The sequence below is a fragment of the Pseudonaja textilis genome, chromosome Z, assembly GCF_049901715.1.
Source record: "Pseudonaja textilis isolate UNSWEBS1 chromosome Z, rPseTex1.2, whole genome shotgun sequence".
Lineage (NCBI taxonomy): Eukaryota > Metazoa > Chordata > Lepidosauria > Squamata > Elapidae > Pseudonaja > Pseudonaja textilis.
In genome coordinates, this window is record NC_142008.1 from 483,813 (window position 1) to 502,810 (window position 18,998).

The window sequence follows — 18,998 nt, forward strand, 5'->3', positions numbered from 1 at the left end:
GCGCAGAAGTACGTATCGCGCGAGTTGCGCTGGTTGTGCGTGCATGCAATGGCACAATGTGGCACATGCGATGGCACGCAAGCATGAGCAGGCATGCGCGCACGCAATTATCGGCACGTGAGCCCCAAACGGTTAGCCCCCACTGATCTAGGACTATGCCTTTACCCCACCTGGGGCAGTCAGATCATAGATCTCTGCTGTTGATTCCATCGTACGGCCCTCTTGTCAACAGAATCGGACCATCAGTTAGAGAAATAAAAGAGCGACGAGTGGGTGAATCTGAGGAACTTCAAGATTCCTTTAGAAGCACTGAACGGGCACTGAGGAGGACAATATGGATACTTACACCTCAACAGTTCCTTTTTTTATATCAAAAGCTGCACCGATGTTGTCACTACCATCAGACAAGTACGGGTGTTTTCTAACCACAAGCCCTGGATAGATAGAGACATGCGCCTTTTATTAAGAGCTAGAAATGCCGCTTTCCATTCTGGTTACGCACTACAGGATAGCAAGGCAAGACTTGCTAAATTGAAAAAGGGCATCCGGGACGCTAAAGCTACATAGAGACGGAGGATTGAACATTTCGAGAGGTTGGACTCTCGGTCGGGTATGGCAAGGTCTGCGACAAATTAGGGGGCAGATCAATTCAAGTAGTTTGTCTAGCAGCAGTGATTCTTTGGCTGAGCAGCTAAATCCATTCTTCAGCAGTTCTGAGGTGGAAACAGGAATGCCCATCACTCCAGCATCTACCACTGATAGTACACCGCTAATCTTTACCGTTGATAGGCAACCACTTCTACTGCAGGTTTCTGATGTGAGACGCACTTTCCAGAATATTAACACCCGGAAGGCAGCTGGGCCAGATGGAATCATGGGGCGAGTTGTTAGGGACTGCCCTGCAGAGTTAGCTCGAGTGTTCAGAGACATTTTCAGTCTATCCTTGCTCTATCCCTACCCTGCATGAAGACATTCATTATAGTGCCAGTCCTTAAGCAGACAGTAGTGGTATCTCTCAATGATTATGGACCGGTAGCTTTAAGATCTGTTGTCATGAAATCTTTTGAGAGACTGGTGTTGAACTACGTTAAGGCTAGTCTTCCATCTCCTTTGGACCCACGCCAATTGGCATATAAGAGCAACAGATGAACTGATGATGCTACGTCTATTGTTGTCCATACTGTGTTGAATAATTTGGAACAACAGGGAACTTATGCAAGGCTGTTATTTGTGGACTATAGTTCTGCCTTTAACACCATCCTACCCAACAGGTTGTTTCTTAAAATGTCCAATTTGGGTATAAATCGGAAGATTTGTTTGTGGATTAAGGATTTTCTGACAGATAGATCACAGTCAGTAAGGATGGGATCTCACCATTCTTCTACTCTGATACTAAGCACAGGAGCCCACGAGTTGTGTGCTAAGCCCCTTCCTTTATTCTTTGTACACACATGACCATTGTATAACATCAATGCAATTATTAAAATTGCGAATGTCACGACAGTGGCGGGGCTCACTAACAAGAACAATGAGTCTGCTTACAGAAAGGAAGTGCAAAGGCTGACACTGGTGTAAAGAAAATAATTTTACACTTAACACCCCCAAAAAATCCCTAAAGAACTTATAATTGACTTCAGGAGGAAGAGAGATGTACATTTACCATTGTAAATAAATGGTGAGGAGATGGAGAGGGTTGGTAGTTTTACATTTCTGGGCACTTCCATCTCGGAGGATCTCATGGACTATGAATGCTAACACGCTTGTAAAGGAGGCACAGAAGAAGAGGCTGTACTTCCTGAGAATGCTCAGGAAGAAAAATCTATCTCAGTATCTACTTCTGTCCTACTACGGCAGCACCACTGAGAGTGTCCTGACATACGGCATTCTTGCATGGTATGGGAGCAGCTCTGGAGCAGGTAAAAAAAGCTCTACAGAGAATCATTAAAACTGCCCAGAAATGGCACTTCCGGTGGCACTTCCGTCAAAGACGGATCGGAGACCACAATCATGCACGGCTTTGATCTGTGCTCAGCCTGTTGGAGGGACTGGATCCACTCTGGAGGGGTGGTGAAAGAGGCAGAGACCGTCAGCTGGGCCGAGGGGAGCCACATCTCCCTTACCTGGCTAGGTATACTCCCCTTGAAGATAGGCTGTAGCGGCAGTCTTTAATGGCTAACCTGAAGACGGGAAGCTATCCAGGAATTAAGTTTGTGCTGGAGCAGTGAAGTGGTGAGTGGTGCTTGACCAGACAAAATACTTTGGATTTCTACAAGGCAACCCCAAGAAATAGAAGGAAAGAGCTCTTGTTTAAGATTGTAGAAGCGGCAATTGGAAAGTAAGAGGAAAATTATAAGGTAAATAAAATTGGACTAGAAAAGGACTGAAATGTAAGTGATATCATTTAGAGAAAACTTTTTAAACAATAACAGAATCAGAAATACAATTTGGAATATTATACAGAATTTGGCATTGATTAGAATGCTGGGCTTGCTGGAATTGACTACATTTTAAAAATATAATAGCTAATGATTGAAGATTAGCGGAATTAATACAAGCAGGGGGAAGAACTTTAAAAGTGGAAAGTGAAAACTGATGTAACAGCGCCACCTAATGCTTAAAGGAACTTTTTTCTTATGATTATATGGCAAATTACTGGTCTAGTAAATGCATGAATGGGAAATGAAATAGAAGACTATAACAACAACCCTGGAAGCACAAAAAGATTACAGCAAAGGGACAAGCGAAGATATTATCTTAGGACTGTTTGGTGGATTGGGGCTGTGATAAGGAAACAGAAGGATTAACAAGAGAAATTAAGATAAATGGATATTTTCGTTAAAGATTAAAATAGAAGATGCTGGCTTTTAATAAAATATAGAATAACTCAATTGAATAAGTAAAATGAATGAAATGTGCAAAGAACTCAGATCAGAACTGCAAAATGTGAGAGGAATAATAAAAGAAAGCATGTATAATGGCAGAAAAACTAGCAATGGCGATGCAGTTCACAGAACAAAGAAAGTCGAAGGAGGAGGATTTAAAGAAAGAGGAAACCAGCCCAAAAGAGCAAAAAGAACAATGGACATTGCAAAAAGACACGAAAGGAATTAAAATTAAGACTTTGATGGTAGTTGTGATAAACAAAAGGGAAAATACTTCCAAGATTAAACGAAAGAAGAAGGTATACAAGACGAAATCACAAAAGAGAGATCAGGAGGGGGGGCGGAATAAGTGAATGGGAGATGAAAACAAAAATAATAATAGGGGAAAAAAGAACTAAGAGAAAGGACTGGAAAAACTTGGAAAACTGGCTAAAATTAGAAGAAAGTATAGGGCCGGGAGACTAAGAGGTGATGGTTAAAGATAAAATAAAGGGGGGATTCCCCACGGAAATGTATTTTGGTCTTTTTTAGAAATATAGATTGGGGAGTTTTGAAGTTTAAAGTTTATTGGGAATTACTTTCAAAAATAAAGAAATAAGCTTAATTGGAATTAAAGGGGAATAAGACCTCACCATAAGAATATTATATTATTATATATGAGAAAAATGACAGAGTAACTTAAAATGGTTTTATTATTAAATCCTTTTATTTTTATATAATATTAAATAGAAAATGCAATTGATTATATAAAGGATATTAGAAAAACAAAGAATATGGTAATTTAGAAATGACTATATTGTAAAGTATTTGCAATGAGATTATTATATTATGATTAAAAAGGTGATGAATAAAAATTAAATAAAATTCCATAGGCAAAATTTGGCTAAACGGAAACAAAGAGGAAATATGAAATGGTTATATGAATATCCCTGGAATAAATGTAAGATTCATCGTAGATTGGGGGTAAATACCATGGGGATCCTGAATATATTAATTTTATTTTATTTTTGTTTTTCGTTTGCTATACATCGGCTTTGAGAAAGTAAAAGAAGAAAATAACGTAAAATAAATAGGTGGTAAGCTGGAAATGAAAATAATAGGGGATAGAGAGTGGAAAATATGTTCTAGGACGAAATGTTTTTGTTACTGGATTAATGAATGGAAAATATAAAGCAAACATTTAAAAATCAATGGAATAGATAATGATTTGGTAATGAAACTAAATAAGAAAGCTGGAAATGTAACTAGGACTATACTTGCATGTTGTAACCTGGAATCACATTGGTCACTTGAAGAAATGTATAAAAAAAAATTCTAAAAAAAAACCCTGCCCAGAATATCATTGGGCTCCAGCTACCAGCCCTGGACGACATCTTTGCACCTTGCTGTTTGATGAAGTCACACAACATCCTCAGAGACTCTTCCCATCCTGCTTACAATCTTTGTGAAGCTGTTGCCTTCTGGCAGAAGAACAGAACCATTAAAACTCGGACCACACATTTTCTGAACAGTTTTTATCCCGGAGCTATAATGGCACTTAACAATGAACTTAAAGACCACCATCGGTGAGCTGTTGGACAGGATTACTTGGTCTGTTGTGTGGATGCTTGTGTGTTTTTAGGTGGTGGGGAATTTTGGCGGGTGAGGAGGTGTTTGGAGATTGTCGTGTGTGTATGCGTGTTGAGTCTGGTCTCTGGGTGTTATGTGAATTTCGTTGTATGTATACTGTGTATATATGTACAATGATAAAGAATTCAATTTCCATTTTTTCCATTTTCAATTTTTTGTCCGGAGTGATAAGAGGTTCTACTATTTGAGCAGGGAGCCTGGAGTAGATGTCCTTCACAAAGTCCTTCTTCCAACTTGTGTTATTCTGTAAGCGTCTCCTACTTGAGTAGTGGGTTGGACTACATGACCCCCCCCAGTCCCTTCCAAGTCTTTTTATTCCACAATTCTGTAAGGTGGTCCTGGTTGGGCAGGGGCTTGGACTAGAAGACCTTCAAAATCCCTTACAGCTCTATTCCGATTGACGATTCCATATTTTGGACAGGTTTGAAAGGGGGGGTGGGGGTATCCAAGAGGCCATCTTTGTCAAAATTGAACAGTCTTGTCTGAACGGCGGGGTGTGTGTGGGGTGAATACCACAAAATCCATCTCCAGCCTACAACACAACCCTTTCAGCAGTTCCAAGAAGCCTCCCATTTGCACTTACTCAGGGGACCTGAGGACTTCAAGAAACCACCAAGCGGCCTCAACAGCTCTCTAAAAAAGAATGCAAATGACCAGGCGTCTGCCAGGAGTATAAATCCTTCCATTCTCCACTATCCAAATCAGAGCTTGGAGGTTTTTTTCCTCCCCTTGGAAGAGGTTTCCCTTCTCATCCAGAGGAGCTTCTTCACTTCTGATAGAAGAATTGAACTGTTAGCAAGAACAGAGGAAGCTTCTCGGATGAGAATCAAAACCTCTTCAAGGAAAAAAACAACCAAGAAAGGCCAGTTGCCTCTTGAAAAAAAGCACCTCTGGACACAACCATGATCCCAGATGACTGAGAACCCCCATATACTGTGATTAGAGATAGTCCTCGACTTAACACCAGTTCATTTAGTGATGGTTTGCAATTACAACGGCACCAAAACACGGAAATAAGTTCACTGAGCAAACGTTTCACTTTGCCATGAAAAAGGCGGCCTCAATTGGGGTCATAAGCCGAGGACTACCTGTATTTAACAGTAACCATCATAATGCCCCATGTCCCTCATAGAAGGGCTCCATACAGGTAGTCCTTGACTTACAACAGTTGGTTTAGTGACCGTCTTGATGTCCAATTAGCAATGAAGAGGGACTCCTGGCCGTTTTTACACACTTAACGACCACAGCAACATCCTAGACTTACATAATGCAAGTTCAGGCTTATGGGATCCAAATTCAAACACTCCACAACTGTCTCGTAGTTATGACAATCAGGGGGGGTCATGCAATCCCCTTTTGCAACCTTCCAACGAGCAAAGCCAAGGGAGAAGCCCGATTCCCTTAACCCCTTTCATTACCATAGCAATTTGCTTAATGACTGACAAGAAAGGCAGTCAAATGTAGGAAAGCACCCCCAGTGTCTCGCTTAGTGACAAGTTTGGGTTCAATTATGGTCGCAAATCGAGGACTACCTGTTAATTTGAAAACCGGCTACGTCAAAAAAACCTGGAAATCTCTCTCTGGCTACTTTACCAGGTTCGGAGGTTGCACAGAGCAAGGCAACTCTCATGCTACACGTGTCAAGCCCTTTCACAAGTGCAGACAGGACTCATCCAGGTTGGGAGGGTCTGCGTACCTCTCCAGGGTGTCTGGATTACCGTATTGGTCCCCCTCGCCCACCATAGCAGTGGATTATGAGAGTAGAAGTCCAGTCTTGCCTCCTCCTCCACGTGGCGAGACCGGGTCTAAGTGGGCGGGGCCAGGGAGCTAAGCTCCCATTGTCGCCCCTCCCCTCTCCATCCCCGACCCTCTTTCAGGGGTCTCGGGCTGCCTCTTATTCTCCTCGTCTCACGCAGGCGCAGTCCATTCCACTCACCCGCGCTTGCGCAAAAAAAAAAAAAAAAAAAAAGGCCTCTGGCCATTCGGCCGGGCCGGATGTCCATCCAAATCTCCGGGAGTGTGGCGGGGTGGGGGGAGAGAAGGGGGAATGCACGCCTGCGCACAACTTCCCGGCGGCGAGGACGGCGCAGGCGCTGGAGGCGAGAGGGCGTGTCTATGGGCCGTCGGCGCATGCGCTCTGCCTGGTCCTCCCCCCTCAGCCTGAGGCAACCCCGGCCGAGGAGCCGTCGAGAGCTCGGCGTTGAGGCGGCGCGTGCGCGGAAAGAGCGAGAGCGAGAAAGAGCGAGCGAGCGACGGCGAGCGAACTGCCTCAGTAGCCGCCGCGGCGCCTCCTCGGCCGCGCATGCGCGGAGCGAGGAAAGTGGGCGGCGCGGGGCCCCGGCGGCGGCGGCGGCGACGGCGCGGTAGGCCCGGCAGGACAATGGCGGCGGCCTCGGCCTCCGTAACGGCGGCCTCGAGTCCCGTGTCGGGGCCTGGAACCGTCGTCGGAGGCAGCGGGCCCGGTTCGGCTTCTTCTTCTTCGTCGTCGTCGTCGTTTTCCTCCGCCGGCCCTTTGTCGCTTTCCCGCCGGAAAGACGGAGGCCCCGCCGGGAAATTTTGGGAAAGCTCCGATACAGCTTCGCAATTGGAAGCCGCCCGGGCTTGGCTGGCTAAGCATTACAAGAAGGTGAGGGGGCAGGGTGGGGGTGGAAGAAAAAGAGAACCCGAGGCCTTTCTTTCCTGAGGTAAAAAAGAAAGAAAAAAAAAAGGGGGGGGAGAATACGAGGCCTGTCATCACTGGGGGGGGGGGGGAGAAGAAAGAAAAAGAAAGAAGGTCTCTCATTTCTGAGGGAAAAAAGAAAGAGAAAAATATGAGACCTGTCATTCCTGAGGGAAAAATAGAAAGAAAAATGAAAGGAAAAGAAAACAATAGGAGGCTTCTGATTTATGTGGGGGAGAGAAAATGAATAAGAGGCCAGTCATTCTGAGGGAAAAAAAAAAAAAATGCGGCTTCTCATTCCTGAGGGAAAAATTGAAAGAAAAAGAAGGAAAAAGATTAAGAGGCCTTTCATTCCTGAGGGAAAAATAGAAAGAAAAAGAGAAAAGAAAAGGAGGCTTCTCATTCTTGAGGGAAAAACAAAGAAAAGAATGAGGCCTCTCATTCCTGAGGGGAAAAAACACAAAAGAATGGGAGACCTCTGACCCTTGACCTCTGACCCTTACTCCCCTCGACCCCTCCCCTTTACCCCCTCCCTCCTCCTCCTGGACCCTCCCCCCTCCCCGCAGCGCTTTCTTAGGGTTAGGGTCTTTTTGTCAGAGTGGGTGGTCCCATCATCCACGGTGTGAGGAGGGTAGGAGGTTGTGGATGATGGGGCCAGCCAGACCTGGGGTTGATTTTTTTTCCCCTCCCCGTTTTCTTAACCCTAAATGGGGAGGGGGTCATTCTCCCCCCCACCCCCACCTCCCCAAAAGTCATACTATCTTTGCCTTCCTGCCCTTTTGGGTCTGGGGGGGTGGGGTGGCTGTGGATTATGGATCCAGCTGGACCTAGGGTCATGCCTCTTTCCCCCATATTTAACCCTAGATGAGGGTCATCCTTCTCCCCCCAGTCATAATGTCTTTCCCCTCCTGCCCTGTGGGATGCGGGGGTGTGTGCTGTGGATTATGGGTCTAGCTGGACTTGGGGACGGGCCTCCCCTCGTATTTAATTCTAGATAGGGTCATTGTTCCCCCCCAAAAAAAGCAATAATGTCTTAAGGTCTTTACCCTCCAGCCCTCTGGGGTGTGGGAGAGAGGGGTGGCTGTGGATTATGGGGACAGTTGGACCTAGGGATGCTCCACTTGGACTGGGAAGATGTCATTTGTGCAGCCAGTTGTGAGCTTTCCTGCATGGAAATTTCTGTCACTAAGCAAGACCTTTGCTTAGGGAATTTTGCCCCGATTTACGACCTTTCTTGCCATGGATGCTAACTGAATCTGTGCAGTCGTTGGCGGTTAAGGGAATCTGGATTCCCCCACTGACTTTGCATATTGCGAGGTCGCCAAGGGGGATCATGTGACACTTCAACCGTCGTAAATATGAACCAGTTGCCATACATCCAAATCTTGATCATGCGGTGGGGATCCTGCAAAAGTCGTCACCATAGAAAAGGGTCATAAGCCACACTTTTCGATGCCATTGTAACTTTGAGTAGTCACTAAATGGGATATTGGGGGGTTTAGTCTCCGTTTATATACAGTTGCTTGTCTTGGCAGTGTTAGAGGGAGCCCGGTTTCCTCCTTGATGGTTTTCTGCTTGATGGTTTGACTGGTGCAAATCCCTGCTTATCTGGATTTTTCTTTTTTTTGCCCTTGGTGCTCTTGGACCTTGGTGGTTTGCTTGTAGACGTCTTATGACGCAACTAGGGAACATTATCAGTGCTGGAAGGTTAGGATTTCGTCTCTGTTTATATACATTGCTTGCCCTAGAACTGCTGGTGGGAATGTGGGTATTTTCCTTTGTTTATTGTTTACCTGATTGTTTGGGGTTAATCCCTGCTTATCTGAATTTCTCTTTCTGTAGAGTCCTTGGTGCTCTCAGAGCTGGGTGGTTTTGTTGCAGATGTTTCATGACCCAACTAGGGAACAGCATTAGTGCTAGAAGGGAGGGAGGTGGGAGGAAGAGAAAGAGGAGAACTATGGGGTCCTTGGGGCTCTCTGAGCTGGGTGGGTTTTTTGCAGAAGTGTTGTCACCCAACTAGGGAATGTCATCGGTACCAGAAGGGGAGGGTTGTAGAGATGAGGGAAGGGGTGTGTGTGAGAAAGTAGAGGGGAGGGGGGAGGAAGAAAAGGACTGTGGGGTCCTTGGTGCTTTCTTAGTTTGGTGGTTTTCTTGCAGATGTTTCATGACCCAACTAGGAAACATCAGTGCTAGAAGGGAGGCGGAGGAGGAGGAGGAAGAAAAGGAGGAGGAGGAGGAGGAGGAGGACTGAAAGGTTCTCAGTGCTCTCTGGCCTTTGTGATTTTCTTACAGAATTTCATTATCCACTGAAATATGAATGAACCCAACATTAGCCCTGACGACGTTACCTAGTTTGGTAACAAGATGTCTGCAAGGGAACCACTAAGCTTGGAGAGTCCTCCTCCCCCAATTCCCTTCTAGCACTGATGCTGGTCCCTAGCTGGGTCATGAAACACTCTTCTATCCATGCCTGGATACGGTTGGTTACACTGATCGCTGTGACGTGGATTATAGACTCTTTGAACCCTTTGCGGGGTAGCTACGTTGCACCCAATGCTGTGAACTTGTTGTAACAACAACTCCTTTGGGTCGAATTTTTCCGAATTGTTTTTCCCATGTGTAGTCATTAAATTACGCAGCCTCTCTACCTTTTTTCTGAAACCCGTGATATCGGATGAGCCACAGAAGTTGTAAGGCAGGTCAAACCTGTTGGTTTCTTTTGTGCGTGAACAGGCATGAAGTTGCGCACGCGTGATACGAGTGGTTGCATACATGCTCAGCAGGGGATTGAGGCAGCTGTGCTCATCTCTGCAATCAGAATTCAAGTTTTTTTCTCAAAAGTTTGCCAGTTTTATTTACTCCTTTCTTCTTCTCCTCCTTTTCTTCCTCCCTCCTTTTCCTTCTCTTGTTCCTTCCTCCCTCTTTTTGTCTTCCTTCCTGCCTTCCTCCTATTCCTCCGTCTCCTTTCTTTCCCTCCACCTTCCCTTTTCATTCTTTCCTTCCTCTTTTTCTTCCTCTCCTCCTAATTCTCTTTTTTCCTTCTTTTTCTCTCCCTCCCTCCCTCCCTCCCTTCCTTTCTTCCTTCCTTGATTTATTTATGATTATTTGTTAACAACAATAAGAGTAATTTATCTATCAAACTTTTCACTGCCCCTTATCCCTCACAGAAGGGAAGTCATTGACTTACAACCGTTGGTTTAGCTATGGTTCCAAGTTACAACGGCACCAGAAAAAAAAGAGACATGAGCAGTTTTCACATTTGCAGCCATAATAGCATCCCCATGTGGCATGATCAAAATTCAGACGCTTGGCACCTGACAAGTCTTATTTATGAGAGTCCTGGAGGGGTCACGCAATTCCCTTTTGGCAGCCTTCCGATGAGCATAGTCATTGGGGAAGCTGGATTCACTTAACCATGTGGCTCACTTCACAACAGCAACGATTCGCTCAACAACTGTGGCAAGAGCTCCACTTAACGTACTAATCCTTCACATGATTTTAATTCTATGCCTGTGTTTCGACAAGCATGGATCGTATTAGCTTTTTCGGCTGTTGCTGCACATGGCTAGCTCATATTTCAATGATCATCTGTTAGGACTCCAATGTCCCTCTCACCGTTACTGTTTTCAAGCTGGATTTCACTTGTACCTTTGGTTTTTCCCACTTAGGTGTAAAACCTTGCTTTTCTATGCTACATTTCTATGTTTATGGCTGGTTCGGTGACTCAGTAAATCTCACCCCTGGCTGGCCCATATTGTTGGATAGGAGCAGGGGTGGGCTTCAAAAATGTTAACAATTGGTTCTCTGCCTGGTTGCTGAGTGGGCGTGGCCATGGTGGGCGTGGTCTAGTCTGTCTCTTGCACCACAGCGGGGGAGGGACATTTTTACCCTCCCCGGGCTCGGGGCTTTCTTTGAGCCTCCGAGAGGGTAAAAATGGCCTCCCTGGGCTCTGGAGGCCCTCTGGAAGCCGGAAATGGGCCCATTTACAGCCTTCCAGAGCCTCCAGGAGGCCCGTTGTTTTCCCTCCCTGAGCCTCCGCGTGGTCCCTGTGCTTATCTGGCATCCAAAACAGACCGCGTGGGGGCTCCTGGGAGAGGCAGGGCCAGCCAGGGGTGAGATTTACTGGGTCACTGAACCAGCCATAAAATTAGCTATCAGTTTGCTTGAACTGGGGAGAACCGGTACCAGCCCACCACTGGATAGGGCCCAGGGTTCGAGTCCATCCAGATCTTTTTGGATCCTGAGCTTATCTTCTGGGGTGTTGTTGGCTATTCCTGACAGTTTAGTGTCATTTGCAAATTTGATGAGTTTCTTTTCTATTTCCTCTCATACAAGTCATTTACAAAAACATTGAATAGCACTGGGTCTAAGATAGAGTCTTGTGGTACCCTACTGCTTACTTCCCTCCATTTAGTATCGTTACATACTATTCCTTGAGTACGGTTTATCAGCCAGTTACACATCCGTCTGATGGTGATGCTATCTATCCTACATTTTTCCAGCTTAGCAAGAAGTAGGTTGTGATCTACTCTATTGAATGCCTTACTGGAGTCTAAATATACTATGTCCACGGGATTTTGCTAGTCTATTAATTTGGTCACTTGGTCAGATAATGAAGTAAGATTCCTTTGGCATGATCGCTTTATAACAAACCCGGGCTGGCTGCTAGTTATAACTTGTTTCTTTGTGTGATATAGTTGCAATTATTGAAACTCAGTGGGATGAAACCCACATTAAATTTCATTTTGCTGGATTGGGCCTGTAGTTCCCTTCCATCCAGATCTTTCTGGATTCTGAGCTTGTCTTCTGGGGTGTTGGCTATTCCTGCCAGTTTAGTGTCATTTTCAAACTGCAGGAATTCCCCTTCTATTCCCTCATCTTGTCAGGACTCCAGCAGTTGACCTAATTAAATCATGAGCCTCGAGCCGGGCTACAAAAGGATTCTGAGACATGTAATTCACTGTCACCCTTGATCCTGGTTTCCCACCCACCCTCTCTGGGTTCATATTCTCCAAGGAAAGGCTTTCATAGCAGAGAGTCATCAATCATGTTCTCCAATTAGAGATTTGCGGGGCAGAAATTCTGATCCCTTAGTTATAATCTTTGCAAGATAAGAATAGAACACACTTTCGGTTCCAAACAGATGCACTGCTCTTTCAGATTTCTCCCCTCCCTCCTTCTGTTCATGGCAACTCTAAAACCAGCATAGAAATGTTTTATGAGTTGACATCATCTAAGGCATTTATGAAGCTATTCAAGAGTCCTGGGCCTGAGACTGTAACCTCGTGGTACCCCGCTGCTTACTTCCCTCCCTGGAGATCATACCGTTAAGGACTACTCGTTGAGTATGGTTTGTCAGCACCCCACTCCCATCTGGTGGGGGAGTTGTCTATCCTACATTTGTCCACTTACTGAGACGTATGTGTTGTGGTCTACTCTGTCGAATGCCTTACTGAAGTCTTTTGAGAGTATTTCGGGTCATCTGCAAATCTGAGTTCCCTTTCTCTTCCCTCATTCTTTTACAAAAGCCTGTATTGTCACAATCACACCTCCTTGCTGGTCTCCTGGCAGAGGACTGGCAGGTGTTGATACCAAACACAATAGCCTATGGGGAAGTTTAGCAGCTGGAAGTGCAGCTGTTCCTCCCCAGCTCTGTGACTCGATACCCTGACCAATCTCCCCTCTTGTCTGCCAGCCTGGGTAGAGTTTCATCTGTTGTGTGCTTGTGCTGTTGTGTATATGAATGAACCTGGGCCACCCACAATGGCCTGCAGGGCTGGATTTGATCGCCCTTCCATTTTTTGTTTTTTTTTAAGAGGCCGCCAATTAGTTTGGAAGCTGCCAGAGCAGAGTACAACAATTAGAAAAGCTGATAAAATCTTAGGTTGTGTATAGCAAAACTGGCCCTGGGATGGTACAGAATAGAAGGAGAATTGGAAGGGACCTTGGAAATTATCTAGTCCAGGGTCGCCAACCTTTTGGGATCTCGGGGACCACCAAACTCATAATTTCAAATCCCACGCACCATTACTATGAATTTTGGCTGACGGTGGCTTGCTGACGCAGGTGGGAAAGTCAGCCCCACGTTCCAGAGCTGCAGGAGTCACAGGACGGGCCCTCTGGGTCGTCCCGGAGCAGCTGCTCCTCCACCTAAGTGCACCGGCCTGCCATGGACTGGAGGAGCTGCTTACTCTTGGGACTCCTGCAGCTCTGGAATAGGGGACCGACTTTCCCACCAACATCAGCAAACCACCCCAAGGCGGATTTCCCTCCCCCGCCGTTGGTCTTACCTTCCAGTTCCAGCTCCTGTGGCTCTACGCAAGGTAAGGTTTGCGCTCGGCCGAAGGGTGGGGGGCAGTGGGTGGGCGGGCCATCTGGGCAGTGCAGCCTTGTGTTCCCATGCAGACTAGATTAATTGCTTTGGGGGGATATTTCTCTGCAGACCACCAAAATGTTCTTGCGGACCACCAGTGGTCCCTGCCCCACGAGTTGGCGGCCACTGATCTAGTCCAACCCTCTGCTTAGGCCAGAGACCCTTAGAGAATTACATAGTTGGAAGGGCCTTGGAGGTCATCTAGTCCAACCCCCCCACCCACCCCAGTTCGAGCAACAGACTCTTAGAGAAATATATGGCATTGAAAGTCATCTGGGAGGTCTCTTGGTCCAAGCCCCTGCTTCAAACAGGAAACCCTTTCAGAATCATAGAACAACAGAGTTGGAAGGGACCTCGGAGGTCTTCTAGTCCAACCCCTGCTCGAGCAGGAGATCCTTACAGAAATACACAGTTGGAAGGGACCTTGGTGGTCATGTAGTCCAACCCCTTGCTCAAGCAGGAAGCCGTATACCATACTGGACACATGGCTGTCCATCCTCCTTAATTGTCGGTGCTCCATCACTGTAGGCTTTTTAAAAAGAGACTGGACAGCCGTTTTTCAGAAATGGTCTAGTAGGGTCTCCTGCTTGAGCAGGGGGTTGGACTAGAAGACCTCCAAGGTCCCTTCCAACTCTGTTGTTCTGATCTATAAAATAGGAGATTCCTTTTTCTTTCAGTGAGAGGGTTTGGTAGGTAATGCTGAAAAAAAACAAATGAATATGCAGATCATTTATTTATTATTCACCCAGTATTAAACAGCTAAGTGGAGCTGGGGAGGCTACTTTATGGGTCTATATAACAGAGTTGGAGGGCATCTTGGAGGTCATCTAGTCCAACCCCTGCTCAAGCAGGAGACTAATTCCTGACAATCCTACAGTTGCTGATCAGGTCCCCTGTTGGTGGAGCTTAAGAAAGTAGTACTTGACTTAACAACAGATCATTCAAACTTACAACAGCATTGGAAAAAAGGTCTCTTATGACCATTTTTCACACGTAACAACCCTTGCAGCATCCCCATACAGTCAAGTGATCAAAATTGAGATTCTTGGCAACCGGCTCGGATTTACAAGGGTTTCAGTGTCTCGGGGTCAGGTGATCCCCTTTGGCAAGCGTATGATGAGCAAAGTCCATGGGGAAGCCAAATTCATTTTAACGACGGTCTGGCTTGACAACTGGGGCGATTCCCTTTATGTTTGTGGCCTGCCAACGGAGCTGGCGGCAGACTCAGACCGTGAGGAGGTTGGGGAGGAACATGGGCCAGTCCTGGAGTCTGGGGCAGATATGAGGTCAGAGCTGTCTGACAGTTATCAGCTGTCTTCGGCTGCCTTCTGAGTCAGAGGTAAGTGGGGAAGAACAGCTGGAGCCTGTTCCCAATGCGCACATGGGCAGAGCTGCCAGGAGAAGGGAACAGTTAAGGAACAAGGGTCGACTCGGGAGTAAAGCCACAGGTGGACAGTGAATGGCCCCTCCCATATAGGGAATAAAGGGGAGTGGGGTTTGCAGGGGAGAATTAGTTCAGTTCATTCAGGTGAAGATCTGTTCCTGACTTCTTGCCAAGTAATTGCTGCTACAGCATGGCGTTTGGAAGCTATCAGCCTGGCAACTCTCCAAGCCTGATAAAGGCCTGTAGTTGTGAAATCTCTCAAAAGACAGTTGGCCAGGACTTTGCTGGAGAGGAATTCACTTGATAACCTAAATAATAGATGTTTTATCATCTGCAGGACGAGGAGTCGGCCTTATGATCTTGGGAAGCCTAGGTCAGAACACTTAAGAACTGCAGGAAGAGAGGTCATAAAACGGGGCAACCCTCCCTTCACTGTCTGGCTTAGCCACATAAATTTTCCTTGCTCTTAAGAAATTGGCTGTTTTTTCTGGGGCTGCTCTATCTAACTTTGGTCACTAAACGTGTGGTTGTAACTCAGGGGACAGCCCCCCTCTCTCTCGCTACCTGACTTCCACCTGCAACAGCTTCTCCTCATTGGGAGAATCAGGATTCAAACAAACCAAGATGACCCATGCTGCTCTCAGGGTTGCGGCCAGTGTTGTGGTTCTGCATCCAGACGGAAAAGTAACACCCACAATTGTGTTGTGTCTTCCTTTCACAGTATGTCCAGGCCGACGCACCGACCAATAAAACCCTGGCCGGGCTGGTGTCCCAATTGCTGCAGTTCCAGGAAGATGCCTTCGGAAAACATGTGGCCAATCCCGCCTTCACCAAGTTTCCGGTTAGTATTGAGGGTAGGGACCCCTGTTGTGGGTCTTCAGTGGAAGTCTTTGTGGGTAGAACACGGGATGCCAACAGTTGGCCCTTGGCTTCATGCCTAAGGCGGGACTAGAACTCCCAGTCTCCTAGTGATTGGCCCAAAGTCAGCCAGCCGGCTTTCGTGCCTAAGGCAGGACTAGAACTCACTGCCTCCTAGCTTCTTGGCCCGCACCTTTTCTCCTTGTCCAATCCGGTTCTCTCGATGGCCAATCTGTGTGGCAAACTTGCCAACCGTTGGCCAATCATTTCTTGTTGTGCGATTTGTGTGGCCAGTTGCGTGTTTCAGGTTTGTCAGGAAGGGAGGGGTGGGGAAAACCACAACCCGCAACTGGGGGTTTGTCTTTCAGGCCAAGTGTTTCCTGGATTTCAAAGCCGGAGGGACCTTGTGTTACATCCTTGGGGCCGCTTACAAGTACAAGAACGAGCAAGGGTGGTGAGTTTTCGATCCCCGCAAGTTATCCTCAACTTAACGGCCGCTCCTTTTAGTGACCGGACTTCCCAAAAAAGAGCCTTACGGGCCCTTTCTCATGCTTTTTTTTCCTTTTGATACAATAAATGTTGTATTTTTTGGTTACAATCAGAATCAATGTGTGAACAGTGTGGTTCCGTAGCGACTTACATTTTGATACAAATAGAACACTATTCCTTTTCCTTAATATAGTTGGCAATTTTTCAAGTTTGGTATTAATACAAATAATCATTAAATGATCAATCTTAATTATTCAATATTACAGTATGATATTTTTTGGTCAATCTCTATATAGAAGTGATACAGTTGTACTGAGGAATTATTGAGTCTTGTCATCTGCACCTCTTACCACTGTCTGGTTTGGTTCTGCAACTCAACAAGACAGACACAGACTTCAGAGAGTAGTTAGGACTGCAGAAAAAACAATTACTACCAAACTGCCTGTCAATCCAGGACCTGTATACTGCACAGGTCAAAAAGAGGGCTGTGAAACTATTTACAGACCCTTCACATCCTGGACATGAACTGTTTCAACTCCTCCCCTCAAATGACACTATAGAGCACTGCACATCAGAACAACTAGACACAAGCAAAGTTTTTCCCTGAACGCCATCACTCTGCTAAATAAACAATTCCTCAACACTATCCAACTATTTACAAAGTCTGCTGTCAGGATTCCAGCAATCACCCTAATTAAATCATGATTCTCGAGCCAAATTAAAAAAACTTCAAAGGATGCATTAGAGGCGACATTCTGGCACTGCCCTGTATGAAGCCAACTCTGGCCTACGTAATTTACAGTCCCCTGTGACCCTGTTACCCCCCCCCCCACTCCTGGGTGTCTAATAAACCAGATTGTCTAATTGAGCCTGTTCTCGAGCTGGGTGTCATCATCAATCACATTCTCCAATTGCGGGGGCTGGGTGTCCTCATTCACATTCTCCAATTAAATATATTCAAGGGCAAAAGCTTCGGTATTTTAGTTACTGTATTTTAAAGATAAGAGTTGGAGTGTACTTTCAATTTCCAAACTGCTGCACTGCTCTTTCAGATTTCCTTCCTCTCCCCTCCCCCCACTTTTTATGGCAACTACTAGAACAGGCATAGGAATGTTTTATGAGTTGACATCTGCATTACTATTACTATTAATCTTCTCATCACTCCTTATCACCCATCCCCTCCCACTTGTGACTGTAGGTGTGTAACCTGGTCGCTTGTATCTTTAGGATTTAATATTGACTGTTTCCTAGTATGATTTGATTGCTTATTGTATCCCATGACCGTCATTAAGCGTTGTGCCTGATGATTCCTGACTCTTGACGAATGTATCTTTCCTTTTATGGACACTGAGAGCATTTGCACCAAGACAGAATTCCTTGTGTGTCCAATCACATTTGGCCAATAAAGAATTCTATTCTGTTCTGTTTTGTTCTGTTCTATTCTATTCTATTCTATTCTATTCTATTCTATTCTATTCTATTCTATTCTATTCTATTCTATTCTATTCCCTCAATGTAGTTGACAATTTTTTGAGTTTGATATTCATATGTATAATTATTAAACGATCAATCTTAATGATTCAGTATTACCGCATGTTATTTTTAAGGTCCATCTCTATCTTCTTAACCTCACTCCTTTTGCTACCAATTATATATTAATCATAGTTGCAGTGCTTAAATTATATAATTCTCATAGCATTTCACACATTTAAATTGAATTATAAACCTCCATTATCTAGCCCAAGGGTCTTCAACCTTGGCAAGTTTAAGGCTTGTGGACTTCAACTCCCAGAATTCCTGAGCTAACATGACTGGAGGAGGAGGAATTCTGGGAGTTGAAATCCACACGTCTTAAAGCCCTCAAGTTTGAAGACCCCCTGCTCTATCCTCTTATTAATTTCTGAGTAGGCCACTGTTATATTTAAAAAAGAATAATTCCCCGACCATTTCTTGTACTTTAACAACTGTACTCGTGGGTCCTTGAATTGGCAATGCGCTTGTATTTACCACCGGTTACACCATCCTGGGGGTCTTGTGTTTGGGACCTTCTGATGAGCAACCTCCGTGAGGGGCGGAGCCCGATCGTTTTAACGACCTTGTAATTCACTTTTAACCTCTGCAATTGCTTAACAGCCGGACAAAGGTTATCAAATTTCGGGGAGGCTCGCTGAGCCCGCTGCCTTGCTTAGTGATGGAAATTCTGCTCCCTGTGGTGGTTGTAAGTCAGGGACTGCCTACCGGCTGAGAATGAGGGCATTTATTGCCCTCCTGACTGATAACACAGGTAATCCTTGACTTAAAACAGTTCGTTTAGTGAATGTTCAGAGTTAACAACAGCACCAAAAGATGTGATTTATGACCATTTTCAAAATACGACTTATGACTGTTTTCCACACTTCCACGCCTGTTGTAGCATCCCCGTGATCATGGAATCCAACTTCAACCCATTCCAGTTTATGACGGTTGGGCATCATGCGATTCCCTTTTTGCGGCCTTCTGACGAGCAAACTGGGGAAAGCCAGATTCACTTCAGAATCGGCTTCCTAATTTAACGACTGCAGAAATTCCTTCGAAGTAAAATGGGGCAGGGCGCACTTCATCGACATCTTGCTTAGCAGCGGGGTGGCCCGCTGGCTGTTGCAAGTCAAGGGTGGCGTGAGAATTGCATTTCTGCTCATCCTGAATGATGATAAATACCCCCCCTCATTGCGCCTCGTATGACAA

The 18,998-nt window shown here is 45.6% G+C and overlaps 1 protein-coding gene across 1 annotated transcript in view; it reads left to right on the plus strand.

Annotated features, from left to right (window-relative positions):
* The first annotated feature begins 6,679 nt into the window (after positions 1–6,679).
* The window catches only part of SMARCC1 (SWI/SNF related BAF chromatin remodeling complex subunit C1), a 75,800-nt gene continuing 63,481 nt past the window's right edge, over positions 6,680–18,998 (plus strand). The window contains 3 exon segments of the mRNA XM_087915818.1: positions 6,680–7,137; positions 15,649–15,768; positions 16,154–16,239. Coding sequence (XP_087771944.1) covers positions 6,814–7,137; positions 15,649–15,768; positions 16,154–16,239 — 530 coding nt within the window. The 5' untranslated portion in view covers positions 6,680–6,813.